General features: G+C 36.8%; 2 protein-coding genes across 5 annotated transcripts; one reads left to right on the top strand and one right to left on the bottom strand.

Annotated features, from left to right (window-relative positions):
- The first annotated feature begins 263 nt into the window (after positions 1–263).
- bokb (BCL2 family apoptosis regulator BOK b) lies at positions 264–11719 on the top strand. 3 transcript variants are annotated; one of them, XM_038289358.1, is made up of 5 exons: positions 264–355; positions 2912–3271; positions 4110–4238; positions 10175–10338; positions 10933–11719. In XM_038289358.1, the coding sequence occupies exons 2-5, from the start codon at positions 3049–3051 to the stop codon at positions 11056–11058; spliced, it is 642 nt and encodes a 213-aa protein (XP_038145286.1). In that variant the 5' UTR covers positions 264–355; positions 2912–3048; the 3' UTR covers positions 11059–11719. The 3 variants fall into 3 exon arrangements, with proteins under 3 accessions (XP_038145286.1, XP_038145285.1, XP_038145283.1); XM_038289357.1 differs by lacking the exon at positions 264–355 and adding an exon at positions 2123–2319; XM_038289355.1 differs by lacking the exon at positions 264–355 and adding an exon at positions 2332–2568.
- A 247-nt stretch (positions 11720–11966) lies between these two features.
- On the bottom strand, positions 11967–15434 carry thap4 (THAP domain containing 4). Of its 2 annotated transcripts, none has more exons than XM_038289360.1 (5): positions 15309–15434; positions 13348–13504; positions 13155–13264; positions 12697–12800; positions 11967–12571 (listed from the first exon to the last, which is right to left on the bottom strand). In XM_038289360.1, exons 1-5 carry the CDS (start codon positions 15325–15327, stop codon positions 12446–12448), a joined length of 516 nt encoding a protein of 171 aa, XP_038145288.1. In that variant the 5' UTR covers positions 15328–15434; the 3' UTR covers positions 11967–12445. The 2 variants fall into 2 exon arrangements, with proteins under 2 accessions (XP_038145288.1, XP_038145287.1); XM_038289359.1 differs by having other exon boundaries at positions 13348–13507; positions 15309–15420.
- Positions 15435–16186: the final 752 nt, after the last annotated feature.

The raw sequence follows: 16186 nt of genomic DNA on the forward strand, positions 1-16186 counted from the left end.
TTATCAAGTATTTTTCTGCTGTTTCATACAGTGACATTTTATTAGAAAAAGAAAACAGAAAAAAGAGGAGAAAACCAAGTCTGTAACACCAACATCTGGAAACTTTATAAAAGACCAGAAAAAGTATTGGAAGTTTCCATCCACACTGTAGCTGAAAATCTTTTTTTCTCATCTTAACTTATGAATGTAAACAAAAACACATGGGAGTAAAAAAGGGGGAGTGTCTTTCTTTATCGCCCAATGCTTTCCTTTGAGAAGGATCATTCTGAAACTGCCCTGGTGACATGCTAATTAGAGAAATGGTAGCTTCCAAAGCATGGAAAAAAACTAGAGAACCTTCAGTGCAGATGAGTTGGTGAGTATGAAGTTTGTTTTCTTTTCTTTTGGGAACACTTAATAACTTAGAGCAGCATTTAGAAACATCAGGAATATTTATTTTTAATTAATTAAGTTTTCAATTGCATAATATTTTCTAAATTTATACTAGCAAGGTGGATTTGTTAATGCAAATGTAGAAATGAGATGCAGCTGCATAAAGATGGTCAGTAATAACATTTTATAGGTTAGATTCTATGGAGTTTTAAACAAACATTTTACAGATTAAAATATTTTCAAAAGTAAAGCTGGTTATTGAAGCTGCTGCATTAATGATGCTAATCTTAAATCTAAGATTTATGATGCACATTTGCAGCAGCATCATCATTGACTGACTGTTTATTCAGAGATATCCGAACAGTAGCTTCACTTGTCTTTGTATACTATGTTATGGCACAAGTATGCATAAAATAAAATTAACAATCACTCCTTAAGAGATTCAAAGCAAATTAAAAAGTGTCTATTTGGACTGTTTCACTGTCAGTGTAGTCATTTACCTGACAATTTACAGCACTATTATGTTTTTCTTTGTTGAACTTTGACATTAATTCATTGAATCTTTTGAGATATTTTAGTAGAGAAAAAAGCTTTTCAATCAGGAAATAAACAAATTTTGATTTGGCAATTTAAAGAAAATTTGCATTGAATTTAATGATATGTTTTAGATATTTTATTAAACCTACACCTACACGTTTCCCCTTTTATTGTATTTTCAGTCCTCTTTGCGCACTTACAACCATTACAGGTCTATGCCCGGCTTTTATTTTTTTATGGCTTTAGTAAAAGGATAAATCGATTAAAAAAGTAATGAAAGACCGTTTCAAGGTCAAAGTCGCACAGCAGTAGCCCATAGCTTTAGTGTAGATACATTTTAAAGTCTCAATGACTAATCAGACCTACGAAGATAGAAGAAAATGTTTTGAAAAGGATTAAATATGAATATAAGAATTTGTAAAGGTAAAACAGAAGTCTTTTAAAGTTTGAAATGCCCAGAATAATTTGTTTTAGTTCATTTAAAAAACACCTCAGATGTGGGATTAAAAAGACCAACTAAAGAAAGAAAGAAAGAAAGAAAGAAAGAAAGAAAGAAAGAAAGAAAGAAAGAAAGAAAGAAAGAAAGAAAGAAAGAAAGAAAGAAAGAAAGAAAGAAAGAAAGAAAGAAAGAAAGAAAGAAAAAGAAAGAAATTTGAAAACATTGCACTGAAATGTTTATACTTTATTAAATTTGATTGCACTTCACTCATTTTCGTTTGGTTACAGAATAATTTTGTTCACAATTTCATTTGTTTTAGATTTTTTAAATTAAAAAATAAAATACTATTATCTTTAATTGTTAGACATCAATTTTTCATAATTTAAACTTCTCCAAAAAATGAGTCACAGCGACACCCAGCGGGTGAAAAAAACATTTAGATAAAATAAACACAGAGCAGCCTAATAACCTTTATATGCTATTCATTAAGGTGAACTCAAATCTCTATGAATGATTGAGTTTGAATACAAAAAAAGGTTCCAGAGTGTAAAACAGGACATTCATAATATATCCTAAAAGAACGCTTGGTAGGAGTACTGCTCTAAATTAAAAGCATGTTAAATTAAACAACTTTATGATTGATAAACAAAGGTTTAGTTCTGGACTGGAGCCGTCCGCGTTTGAACCTCACCTTGTAATGCTTAAAATCTGTTTAAATGACCCAGCAGTTTAGGTAACGCTGCAGGGGAACCTAATCCTTTGTGCGCAACTGCGCATTCATCAGGCTGCTAGTTAATCCACCCAGATTTGTGAATGAAAGTAGATGCGCTTGATTTATTTCAATGCTGCTGCCGGGATGAGTTTGCCTGTAAGGTTTAATCGGAGGCGGGCATGAAACTTCCAGCTTCTGACTTCTTCAGGCAGTAAAAGCTGCGCGCCCAGCGTGCGCCAATGGGAAGGTGGAACAACAGGTAGGCGTCCTCTAACTGCGGCTCCCTAACAGTCAGTGCTGTGCTCGGAAAGAAGTGGAGTGAGTGGCGAATGAGAGCCAGAACCGATCGTCCTTAATCTGGAATATACATATATATTTATTTATTTCTCCCTGAAAATCCGAATTGTTACTTGCGGAGTATCGATCAGCTGAGTGGAAGTTTTTCCCCCAGAAATTCGGAACCAGGTCCAGTTGTGTCAGAAAAAGATGAGTGCATGAAATGCTCATGGTAAGAGACTCTTTGAATTGGAGATGATTTCAGGTTTTTTTTCTTTAACACGAGTTAAAACCAATGTGCGCACTTTTATTTAAAAAATACTTCTGCTTCTGCCTCATCAATTATGTGCTGTGAACGTTTGTTGTTGCATAATCGAACAAGTGTTGCAATATCTTGACTATTCCACCACGTGACTTACAACAATAACGCCTCCATCATATTGTTATATAAGTTTTATATCTCTTTAGTTCGTTGAATGCCTTAATAGATCTACAGTATGTTTAGTTTTTTTTATTGCAGCAACTATTTGTTTGATTGACCCTTCTGATAACCTGATTTCTATCTGTCCTCACAGAAGCTGTTTTATCCTCATCCCTGAACTTGGCTCCCCCTCCCTGGGAGGAAAACCAGGACACTCTTGATTACACAGCTGATCCCAGAGAGGTCAGACTCTCACTGACCCGGATCCCTCTTCTTCCTCTTCAGCAGGACATGGATGTTCTCCGGCGTTCCTCTATGTTTGCTTCAGAGGTGCTGGATGTCTTTGACCGATCAGTGACCGAGAAAGAGCTGGTGTCTCAGTCCAAAGCACTTTGCAGAGACTACATCCTTTCCAGGCTCAACCAGAATGGATTAGGATGGTCCAAAACTGAACTTAACTTCTCTCCCTCTAATGCAGCAGTCGCTGAAGTGTCTCAGGTGCTTCTTTGTCTTGGTGAGGAGGGGTCTCGGATGATAACCTGTCTTATTTGAGCTAAAAATCTGGATGTTACTGTAAGGCACCATTTATGTGGAGATGCAACCTTGCTCCCAGAAATCAGAGCTTGACACTTTTCTGCTGACTGGCTTTGATCATTATGAAAAAAACAAATCCATTATAAGTGTCAAAATGAAGATCTAAACATTTTTCTTTTAACTGACTGATTAACCCAAATATATATTAATGAACAGTTTTGAGTTAAGTGAAACAGCTGATAGTTAAAGGAGATAGCTGATGATAAACTAATAATCCCTTATTTTATATGTATTAAGAAATACTGGCTGTTAACCAGTTGTTAATTTTTTTTTCACATATGGGTTTATCGTACTCTTCTATCATACTCTGACTTTAAAAATATTTAATCCAGACATGGGAGGAGAAAAGATAATTAAATGTATTTTTAATCACTAATTAATGTAAAACCCCCTGATATCTGCATCCAAATCTAGTTCTACAAGAAAACAAAATATTCTCCAAATCCACCCTGCAAAGTACCAAAACATAGTTCACCTAAAATATAAGAAAACTGACTGACCAGACTTGAATCGATTTCTGTCCCACATCTTTTCTTTCTATCATCTATTTTAAGACATCAGCTTGGAGGAAGAAAACACTGTGTCTGAATGAACCCAGCCTGTGTTTTTCTTTTTTTTTCTCCGTTGACATTTCCAAGTGCTTTATGTTAACATCTGCAGATTAATTAACATTTTAGACAGACTGCAGTGATTTGTCTAGATTTAATGTTTTTCTCCTTTTTACAGTCTGGTGCTTTTTGTCTGTCTCCTGTTCCTAGGCGATGAGTTGGAAAGCATACAGCCCACTCTGTACAGGAACGTGGCAAGGCAGCTTAACATTTCCGTTGCCATGGAGAATGTTGTTTCAGATGCCTTCCTCAGCGTGGCAACGGAGATCTTTGCAGCAGGTAGGAGGAGGAGGAGGAGGTGGTGATGATGGTCAACATGTTGTTTATTAAACGTGTAGGATATCTTCCAGCACAGGAAGTGACTTGCAGTTCAAATCACAGATGGAGGTTGTTAGTGTGATTTAAACCCCATGACTTTGCAGTTTTCCTTGTTTGCCTGAGAGGGGCTTTCGGTAAGAGTGAGTGGGTGTGTGTGAATCAGCTATAGGTGGAGGAAGACCTCTAAAAAAACAAACGGACGAAAAAAAACAAAACTTTAAACAACTGTTTCCGTTTAGAAACTTGTAAAGTTTGAATTGGAGTTTTACTGGCTCTAATTATGGTTTCAACCCATTTGGTTTGGAGCAACATATGATCCCCTGGAAAAAAAACATGAACCTTATTCCCCATTTGTTTTAAACTGATGCTCTAGTTGATTTTTTTTTTTTTTTTTTTTTATGTCCTCATGTAATCCTGAGGTAAAAATAAATTATTGTATGAATTAATATCGCTCTTTAGCTTGGAGGAAACAGAGAGCACTACCATTTTGTTATCATTATTATTTTATTTCTGTAAATTCTGAATGTTAGAATTTTCCCAGGATTCATCATTGCCTTTTTAGTACCGTACTCTCTCGTTATAGGTTGGCAATAATTTGAAATCCTTTATTTAAACCAGTACTACACAAACATCCAAGTGTGCATGGGCTTTAAAATCTGAACTCTTTATAAACTGCTACAGTGAAACTCTCGTTAATTAAGCCAGCATCACAGAACTGAGGGAGGGGTGGGGCTAAATTTAGCAGGGCCGAAGTGGAGCCTTTCTTGATAGGCTCCTATCTGCTGAGAATAATATAAAAAAACTAAATCTCTCAATATTTCACCACACAAAAATGTTATATGTATTTTCCATGTAGCTGCAATGCTGGTTCCGCCTTGCTGATACTTGGCAGTGAGCATACTAGTGGATTGATTTGGACCTTTAGAAGAACAGTTTGAGATGGCAAAATGGTGCCCAGGTCCTCTGTTTAAAGTGAAACTCCCCCTTATGAAAAGATGTGGGTTTAGCAAAGGTATGGTCAGAAAAAGGAAAATGGCAGCTAGCTTAGCCTAGCCTAGATTAGCCTTATTGAACCAGAAGCATTGGATGTTGAAGAAGGTTTGGTGGATCCAAGAGGACCACAGCCTTATCAGATTGGCCACTTTCTTCAAGGTGCTAAATTAGCGCTACCCAAAGCCATTGCTACCGAAGTGGCAAAGGATAGGAGGACTTGTTATGGAGGAGTGTGTCTCCCACTTAGTTGTGTTTAGACCTGAACGTAGGGCAAAGATGTCAAAAGGATGTAACAGCATCTATTGTTTGTACCAGTCGAAAAATTCAATTGCAAGAGTCACTGTTCTATACCTTGGGGCAGCAAAAATATGTTTTGAGGCAAATATTGAAGAGCTAAAAAAAAACATCGCTCATGAAAATGTATAAAAATTCACAGTAAAATTAAAATGGCACTCCATATGGCCTGTACATATAACGTAAACGCAAAAAAATTTTGATTTTTGGGTGAGTTACACTTTAAGTGTTTTGAAAAAGAGGTTCACATGCAGCATTAGTGACGGATGGGTCTTGAACAACCCATATAAACTGTGTCCATTAAGTAGTTGACACTGAGATGCCATGTGAAGATATGACATGAGTTAATGAGACTTTATGCAAAACTTGTGAAGTGGGTTTACTTTTATACAAAAGCTCCATCTTTATAAATAGTCACTCAGCCCTAGTTGGTGAATACTTAAACTGTAAGTGAATACTGACAGCGTCAATTCCTTTTAGTTAATCTGGCAATACATTTTTTCAGGCTATTTTGGTGGATTTTTAGTGCATTGTATTAAAGATTGTCATTTGATCCTTTAATATGAAAAAATGAGATTGTGATGTAAGTCGTATGCCTATAAAAGTCAGGACTTCAATAATTTAATTGGATAAAGGCTTGTAAATGACAAATGAAAACCTCGTAGGTTTCATTTGCTTTAATAAAGCAAAATGTCATAGAAATGGTCCTGAAATAAACAAGCAAACGTTTCTTTCCTTTTATAAATAAATGGAAATAGAATTTGATTAGACTGATTAAGAACAGCAACATAGGAAAGCTAGATTGCAATTTACTGTGTGACTGTTGTTTCCTGAACATTTTTTTTTTTTTTTTTTTACAGTCCTCCAGCAAAAACTAATTACGCAATATTTGTTTTTTCTTGTTAATAGGAATGTGGCGTTCAGTTTATGTGTCTATCTATTCTGGATTTTCTCTGCAGCAGATGTTCTTCTTTCACTAAATACAGCACTGACATTTTAAAGTTTCTAAATAAAACTGTTTTCTGTTGTAAGCCTTGGGGACAGGTTAGGAGCTTACTGCTTTCTGATGAGCATGCAAAACTTGGCTCACGGCCTGGAAATGCCAAAAACAGATTTTCTTAATATAATCCTCATGCCTGCGCTCTGGTCAAATGTTCCCCTCATTCCGACGTCACAGGGCTGTAATTTGTGGAAGCAGCGTGGGATTCCTTCTGGGGAATAACAAACTTTAGATGTGGAGAGAGAGGATTCTGAGAGAGGCTGATAACTTTTCTCAAATAAAAAGAACAAAAATATCACAAGCCCCCCCCCCCTTTTTTTTTTTTACTTTACAACTCTAAATTAAGCCCTCAGGTATTTGTTAGCATTCTTCAGCCAAAAAGAAATTCTAGCAGCCTTCTGTGCTCTGTTGTTGTCCAGTAAGATCAACATGGCTCGTCTCTCCTCCATCTATCCTTTTCTGCCTCCCACTCCTGTTCATTCTCTTCCCGCCCTCCTCCTTACCCCTGACAATCTTGTCTATTCTCAGCCTGCTTCTCAATAGGGACTGAGACATGACGTGCTCAGACGGTTAGCTCATTTAAGCTCACCCACGGCTCTATCCCCTTATAGGCACTGATTCTGCAGGTCAGCTCTGTGGAACATGCATGACAAAGCAAGCAGGACCAAAAGAACCCAATTATATGACATTACTGACAGCTTTCATGAAGGAACTAACGTCTCTGAAAATTGTACCTAGACATTCTTAATCAAACTCCACACAAATGGAGTGTCGGAGTTGAGCTGGATGCCAGTCGCTTCTTGGTATCCACAAATTCCATCTCAATAACGAATCCTTCGTTTTGCTAGAAGGACCCATTTAATGTGAATATGCTTGACCTCATATCCGCTGAAATAGGGCAGGAGATTTGGACCTGAAGTAAATTCAAGAAAATAGACCACAGGCTTATAGAGGCATCAGTGCTGAACTACTGAGATATTAGTCTGATCATCAAACAGGGTTTTAATCGTAAAGGGAAAAAAGGGCCTATTTTAAAGTTATTTTTCAGTAAAAACTTACATAATGCCTTTTAAAAAGAGAGATTATCAAATATATTTTGTAGAATATGTGATTGACAACAGAGTGTTACTTATATTCTGTATCTATTAACTTGTAAAACGAAATTAGGCTGGCCATTTTTTCCCCCGAAATTGTGCTTGTCTGTCCTTTGAGGCCAAGAAGAGTCTTTTTTTGGTGGCTCATTCATGCCATTGTTGGACTTAAGTGAGGGTCTAAGAGCTCCTTATCCCTGGAACCTTCTACAAAATGATCTAAAACTAAAGGGAGTGGGTCTTCGTAGAATGCTTTAAAATATTTTTAATAGATAGGAAAGCTGTAACATCAGCATGCAGCTGTTTGAACTGGCTACTTGTATTCACATTTTTAAAAGGTGTTGCTTCTGATAATTTGGTTTCCGTAAATCTTTTAAGTTTTTTAATTGTGTATTTCTGTATGTTCGCCTTTTTTTTTCTTTTTTCTTTTTGCTGTGGCTGACATGTAAAACCCAAGCTGCCTGACCTGGATGCACTAGTAAAATAATTTATTTTGGATAATATAAAGGATAAATAATGAAATAAATAAAACTTTTATTTTCAGCCCTCTAGATAATTACTTTGTTGAGAGTCCATTTACCTGCAAGTCTTTTGTTGTATGACCCTTTTATCTTTGCATTTCTAGAAATTTTTGTTTTTGTCTTTTATTCTTCTGAAAATAGTTTAAACACTGTCCCTCTCATGGAATGTCTGAATAATAGTTTCTGAAGTCTATTCACCGATTCATAGCTGGATTTAAGTCTAGAATTTGACAGGGCTAATTTAACACATAGATGGACCTTAAAATCTAAAATATTCTATTGTATTCGGGTTGGTGTGCTGCTGGGGGGGGGGACCTTTGCTTAAGTCTTGGGCCTTTTAACAGCTTCTAACAGATTTTACTTTAAGGTTGACCACCTTTGATTTGCTCCATTTAGCACTGGTCAGCCTCTCTGTTTCCACATGTGGGGATTTCCATGAACGCCACAGAATTCAAGTTTGGTTTTCTCTGATAACATACTGGATTTTTCTTTTTAATGCCTCTCTTGCATTATCCTATTCTGTTGCCTGGAAGTCGGGCTGAATGATTTTTCCATTGATACTGCAATTTTGCTGCGATTTTATTGCGGATTCCCTACATACCACAAGCATTTAGATGTTTCACTCCATTTCATTGTTTATTTTCATGATCTTGAAAGCTTGTATAGAGTCCGTTGATGTAGATCATCACAATTTACTATGAGAAAAATAAAATTACATTAATTTAGAGTGCATCTGCTACAAGAAAATAGTTTTGCTAAATTGTGATCATATAGCAAATGCAATTAATTGTCCAGCCCTAACTAAAGGATTAATAGTTTCCCCTTTGGTAGGTTCTAATTCCTGATTTGTGTTCCTCCAGTGTTACCATGGGGTCTTCATTGCTTCTCTAGTTTCTGTTCATCTTGCTTGGTCTGTCCTTTTAGGTGGATATATTTTCACACCGGTGGTCTCTGAATGCATTTACCAATAAATTCTCTTCCAAAAGCAATTATTCCCTTTGGATTTTAGTAAGGGGTATCAGAGTAAAGAGGGCTAAATGCAAATGCATGGCACTTTTTATTTATTTAAATCCAAATGTATAATTCCTATCCACCTTTCAGTTCTGTCATGCGTTGTGTTGGTCTGTTAGGTGAAATACATTAAAGGTTTGGTTGTAAAGGGAAAAAAATTGCGATTGTGATCTTATTTTTTCTTTGCACTAACCCCAAGCTTGTAGATGTTTTAATTCAGGCTTTCAGTTTTTGAATGATTGCTTGCCCAGAGTCCATTGTTGCAGGACTTTACTATGACCTTTCTAGTGTAAAAGTTCTTACTTAAACTTGCATGGATCTGCATGCTAGCGGCAACTCTGCCTTTCTGTGTGAAGACAAACTCATTTCAAGCATTTAACCGCCACTTAAAGGCCTGGAGTGAGAAATTTAGTGTCTTACCGTTCAGTAGAGTGTGATTTAAAAACGTCTGCCTCTGTGATTTGAAAATCATTTAGGTAAATTGCGATTATATTACAAATGCATTTAATTGCCCAGCTTTAGACCTTGACATTAATCTCATTTTGTTTAATTGAAAGTGTAGCTAGCAGTTTTCAGAAGTCCTCCAGTCAGTCATAATGACAGTTGAACCTGGCGTTGTTTCTTTCAGCACAAGGTCCAATGGCTGTACATGTCCAGCGTTGGGTCATGATCATTACCAGAAACCTCAGAGGATAGAGGTGCTTGGAAAGGATCACTGTAAATAGAAGTCTTATCGATTTTTGTCCAGGAGTGTAGCATCCCAGATGAGGAGAAATGGATTTCCTTTGTTTTATTTTTGCTCTGCCCATTGACTAATAGAAAATCAGAAGCAGCTTTAGCTGCTGAGACAAAACAATTGTGTTTTCTCATGTTTTGCAATACTTTGGTTGTGAAAAACTCATTTTTATGCCCCTATTCATAAAGTACACAATTATTGATTGAAATTAATGCACTCATATCTTCAATGTTTTTGTGTTTTTACTGTAGGTATTACATGGGGTAAAGTGGTAGCCATGTATGCGGTAGCTGGAGCCCTGGCAGTAGACTGTGTCAGACAGGGACACCCCACAACAGTGCACATTATAGTGGACAGTCTTGGACAGTTTGTCCGTAAGTTTCTCGTCCATTGGCTGAAGAGGAAAGGAGGATGGGTGAGTTTCTGCTTCTGTGCTGTCTGAAATTTTATGGAACTAAGCCATAATTCTGAAGCAAGACTATGCTGCAAACCGACCCTAGTTTACATAAAACTGCAAAAGTTAATCTGGAATAAATCAGTGAAATGGCTTTAATGCCTAAACTTCACTTTTGCTGTAGTTTTTGTACATTATAGATCTACAAACTACAGCCTATTTAAAGTAATCAAGTTAATGATTGAAATTTTGAGTCTGAATATATTTATTTTAAAACAGAAAAGCAATTTTAAGCTGCATGTACATGTTCAGGTGGTGCAGAAATCAATATATCTAATAACCATTTTTGCTTCTTCTTAACAATTACATGAAAATATGACAAATATGTAGTTAAGCACCAAGACATAAATAAAGCAGTAATCTAGAAAATGGCTCCTTTTGTATTGAAGCATAATATAATACTTACTGAACATGTGTTAAACACTATTATAGAAAGGTTTGGGCAGTAAACTAGGTGTCTTTTAGCTTTGTGTCATAAATCTCTTTGTAAATCAGCAAACTGCTGGCGTCAGAAATTACATTTTCAAATCAGCTCTTTATGTTCCATGTCTTCAGGCAGAAATCATGAAGTGCGTGGTGAAAATGGACTGCACCCCTGAACGGCCTTGGCTATCATCTGTCATGGATTCCTTCAAATATTTTCTCACTACAGTGTATGTCTACATCATGAAGGAGCAGTGAGCTGCTCAGAGCGGGCAGACACCTGGTGAAGACACAGGACTGGAATCTCTTGTCTTATCAAAAGATGCTGGGATGGAGCTTCTCCCTGCAGCTGATGATTTAAGCTCTTCCAGCACATTTCTGTGTTTTGCTGAATGGCCACTGACAAATGTGTCATCAGCAGCAGCGTTTTGTATTTTGCACAGACCTGTGAGGGATTACCCTTCAACCAAAGAGTAGTCGCCTTGATGTTTTCAGTGAAGATTTTAGGAGAACTGTAACATTTAACAGCATTAATGTTATTTTTCCATTTCACGCTCCACAAGTTGTCTGCTTCTTCTCGTTACCTAATCAAAGTGGAATAAGTCTGCTGTCTCTGTTTTAATGTGAGGCTACTCTTTTTAACATAGGGATTTGTAGGGGAGTTGGAGGGGAATCTGGATTTTCAGTAAAATTGATGCTTAACTGGCTTGAACAGGACCTGAGAAGGTTTCTGGTGTCTGACCAATGGTCCACAGAGGATTTCCAGTCCAGTTTGGCTGCATCAAGTGTTTACATTTCAAAACATTGTACTTTCACCAAAGCACAAACTGTGTTTCTCTTCAAGTGTGTTGAAAACTGTTTAAAAATCTTTTTTTTTTCCTAGTCATTCCCAATTAAAAAAAAAACAAAAAAACAAACCTAAAACACTTTCAGAGGACTTGCACAGACTTAATGTGAGATTTGTTTTAATGATTTCCTTTTTAACCTGTATATTGTATTTATGATTTTATTTATTTTTATATATTTGTTTATCAGACTATTGAATCCATCACCGCATAAAAACTGCCAGTACAAAAAGCACTTCACGTCAAAAGTGCATTCAGTGTTATACAGTTGAGTGTCTTTTTTTTTTTTTTTCTTTCTAAACCAAATAAAATATAAACAAATTCACACCAACACCTATATGGCACTTTATTGTAATGTCTGTCCATGGTGAATAACTTGGAGCAATGCACAGCAACTTTGTCTCAGGATTTGAAATAATTTATGTAAAATGGAAAAATGGAAGGATTTTTATAAAATGTAAAGATTGATAGAATGATATATTCATAAAATTGATATTTCATGTGAATATAATGAAGCTGAGATGAAACTAAGAAAAATGTACAAGACCTAATTTCTTGACCTCATGCTACATTTTGAGCAATAAAAAAAGTTTGTTTTAGATTAAACATTTATTATCCGGTAGAACCATATGGATTACAGTCAGTACTTTATTTGATTGCAAACAACAATGAACCCTGTCCAGCAACAAACCAAATTTGCACTCCTTGACAACTGGAAGGAAAAACCCTCAGAGAAAAAGGTTTTCTGAGCCCTGCTCAAAATATATTACTTGGACTTTAAGCACAGGGTTAAAAAAAGACTAGTTGGCTCCAGATGACCGACTGTAAATGATGTGCAGATGCTGTGTTAGCGGATGGTTATCTGTTGCCATGGAAACTGTTTGCTCCAGCTTCCCATCTGGTCGAAGCTGGAAGACTCGTGAAATCTGAAAAAAGTAGCAATAGGAGGGGTGAACTGCACAATTTCTGCATTATATCTGCTAAAAATTGAGGTTCTGAAAGGCTTCATGTCCAGTAACATCAGATTTAATAGTCAGCCGATAATTTTTACCTGTTGTACATGGGGCTCCTTGGCGAACGAGATTCTCCCCAGACTTTGGGTCTGCAGTTTGAGCTGATTACCCGTCAGCTCCCCCTCTTCGATTTCCACCAGACCTATACAATAACACAACATCCGTCCTTAAAATGCTACAGAGGGGTGAATGAACTAAAAGCATTAAAAAAAAAAGCCAAGAACAGGATCTCTCTGCAGAAACAAACCCACAAAAGAACACTTGGAATAGAATAAGAGAAAAAAAATGAATTCAACAGAGCACGTAAAACATATTTAAAAAGGTCAAATCACACCTGAAATAATCACAACAGATTAACTTTTTGCATTTAAATAATATTGGATTTCATTCATACTTTAAAGTTTGAAAAAAGTTTTCATAAAATAAAATCACATCTTAGAATATCTGGGGACTGTTCTGATTGCAAAAGACCTGACTGCAATTTGTTGAGGCCTACCTGAGTTCTGTGCGATGATGAAGGCTACTCTGTTGGTCCCCTGCTGGATTCGAATAAAACCACATTCTCTGTGTAGAGGCTTATTGGACTCCGCATGAAAGGCATTAAACCTAAAGACAAAAGTGAGGAATCAGCTGAAAATACAAAAGGAAACAGGAAGGATAGTTTTAATTCTGCTGCTGGATTAACCTACATAAAGTTGATGACTGGCTGCCCCACATGGCTGAAGTGCAGTTTCTCTGTGTAGCGGAAGGGTTTTATGGAGGGGAAGGTTCCTTCTCCAGGTTCATCACTCTCCCAGGTACCCAGCAGCCAGCTGAGGGGTTGGAGGACGGGGTTCAGCTCCACGGCTGCTGAAAACAAACGCAAGCAGCTCAGAGTCCAGTCCCAATAAAACCTTGTTACACACTGCCTGTGTGATTTGATTTCTAATTAGGTGACAGTGTGACCTGCTCTGTATAAAGCAGAAAATCATGTTGTTTGCTTTTCATAAACAAAGCCAGAAGGCTTGGCATTAAGATTAGAAAATGACGAGCTCTGTTTAGATATGTTGTTCAAGCTAACTTTCCATTGCATAAGAGGATCCAACATCATGTTTATGCAGAAGCTGTAAATACAACATGTTAAAAAAAGGATTATAAATGAATGATTAAAATTTAACAAACAAAAAGTGTAGTTACAGACATGTCCAGATGATGGCAGCGATGCAACAAGTAAAATAGCCACAAAGAACAGTGGTCCACAAAGATAAACTTTAGCTTTTAATAACACTCACTAAATATAAAATTATACAGAAATGTTTAATTGCAACCCATGAAATCAAGGGGAAGACAGCTGTCAAAAACAACCTCAACAAACGGTCATTTCTAAAGAAGCTGAATGTTCATAAAATACGGCATCCAAGGGTTTAAATAGAATGAAGAAACGGGACACTTTCTACATACAGTACTAGGCAAATGGCTATCTACAGAATGGGAACTTTAAAGGCACACAAAAACTTGTGTACACATCATTAGTCCATCCATTTTCCATCACGCAATATCCCAAGCGGGGTTGCGAGGGGTGCTGGTGCCTATCTCCTGCTGTGTACGGGTGAGAGGCGGGGTATACCCTGGACAGGTGTCCAGTCCATCGCAGGGCAACACAGAGACAAACAGGACAAACAATCATTCACACACACACACACACACACACACACACACACACACACACACACACACACACACACACACACACACACACACACACACCTAAGGAGAATTTAGAAAAATCAATTAACCTAACAGTCATGTTTTTGGACTGTAGGGGGGAACCGGAGTACCAGGAGAGAACCCACGTGTGACAGGGAGAACATGCAAACTCCAGACCCCTGCAAGGCATCAGTGCTACCCACTGTGCCACTGAGCAGCCCCCCATTTGGGATATATTATATAAAAAAGAAGATTGGACACAATTTAGAGGATACTAAAACAAGGAGAATTAATTTCATAAAATTGACTAGGACATAACAAGGAGACAAAAATCACTTATTGAATCCTTGTATTGGGCTAAATCCGGAAGATGGCAGTAAAGTAACAAAAGATAAGGCAGCTGAAAAAGTCCTCAAAGAAGAAGAAGGAGAATGCGGGCTGGGAAAGGAAAGAGGTCTGGTTTAAAATGAGACAATCTTTAACAAGTGGACTAAAAAAAATGTTTTTGTCTTGTTTTTAATCTGAAAACTCATCTTTTAAATGCCTGCCCCAGCTTGCCCCCCTAATCTAGACTTTGTTTAGGTTACGTAACCTTAAAAGTACATTTACACAAAATGTGCAAAAAAGCTTCCACTTTAGTTTAATTAAAAGAAAGTGTCGCAAGTGGCTTATCCGCATTCTTCTAAAATGACTTAAGCAGTGAGAAGATATAGACACCTATTTTATAAAGATGAAATTGAATGTATTAATACATTTATTTATAGAATAACTATGACTGTAAATATACGCAGGCAATCACTATCATATAACCCTCTGTATGAATAACCACCTCTAACATATCTAAGGAAAAGGTTAAATATTTTTTATCGCACCCTCTCGGTCGACATTAAAACATAATTTTGCATACTTTGAAGTGTTTAAATTATAATTTCTTCTTTTATTAAGATATAAACTCTCGACCTACCGGTTCCGGGAGACGCCATAGCTCACAAACAAACAAAGGTCAGGAATATAAAGCGAAAGCCGCATTGAAGCAAAGTCAGTTTTGACGTAGCTGATGAACAAGCTCCGCTTGGAATTCTGGGAAGTGTAGTTCGCAAGCGCTTTCATTTCAGTAAGAAAAAAAACTTAAAAAACGTAATTGGAAAAGTAAAATTAGGATACACCTTCAAGTAGCTTCTATAATTGATGAAGAGGTTGAATTATTTGTGAATGGGAAATTTTATGTATTTCGCTTTAGCTGATTTAGTGGACCTGCTAATACAAAAACTAGATAAACCAGCAAACTTCCTAGCCATGAGGCGGCTGCTGCCTCTTGGCACAATATGGCTGTAGATATCAGAAGAAAGGTTTATATCCCATCATCAAACTGTGTTCATACAAAGTGAAAGATATATATATATATATATATATATATATATATATATATATATATATATATATATATATATATATATATATATATGTGTGTGTGTGTGTGTGTGTGTGTGTGTGTGTGTGTGTGTGTGTGTGTGTGTGTGCAGGTAAAGTCCAAACAGTTATTAGTACTGTAACCTTGCAGCACGAAGTTTCTTGGTTTAGATATTAGCTTAGGATCTTCCTGCTCATGTGAGTTCCTGTGGGATACTCTACCATCCAACTCTCCAAAAAACATGACTTTTAGATGACTCTGGTGACAATTTGGTATTGGTAAATATAAATGACCATAAAGTATGAACATAATAATGCATGATTGTTTGGTTTATCTGACTCTGTGTTGCCCTGTGTCTGACTGCAGACCTACCTGAGCATACCCTGTTTCTAACTAACTGCTGGACCTGGCACCAGACCCCCACCCACCTT

The sequence above is a fragment of the Cyprinodon tularosa genome, unplaced genomic scaffold (assembly GCF_016077235.1).
Source record: "Cyprinodon tularosa strain WSP-4 unplaced genomic scaffold, ASM1607723v1 ctg267, whole genome shotgun sequence".
Lineage (NCBI taxonomy): Eukaryota > Metazoa > Chordata > Actinopteri > Cyprinodontiformes > Cyprinodontidae > Cyprinodon > Cyprinodon tularosa.

Coding starts and splice junctions, on each gene's coding strand:
- bokb (XM_038289358.1), top strand. CDS start 3,049: ATGGATGTTCTCCGGCGTTCCTCTATGTTTGCTTCAGAGGTGCTGGAT. Junction 4,239..10,174: donor AACGGAGATCTTTGCAGCAG/GTAGGAGGAGGA, acceptor TTTTTACTGTAG/GTATTACATGGGGTAAAGTG. Junction 10,339..10,932: donor TGAAGAGGAAAGGAGGATGG/GTGAGTTTCTGC, acceptor CCATGTCTTCAG/GCAGAAATCATGAAGTGCGT.
- thap4 (XM_038289359.1), bottom strand. Junction 13,265..13,347: donor CAGCCAGTCATCAACTTTAT/GTAGGTTAATCC, acceptor TTTTGTCTTTAG/GTTTAATGCCTTTCATGCGG. Junction 12,801..13,154: donor CATCATCGCACAGAACTCAG/GTAGGCCTCAAC, acceptor GTTATTGTATAG/GTCTGGTGGAAATCGAAGAG.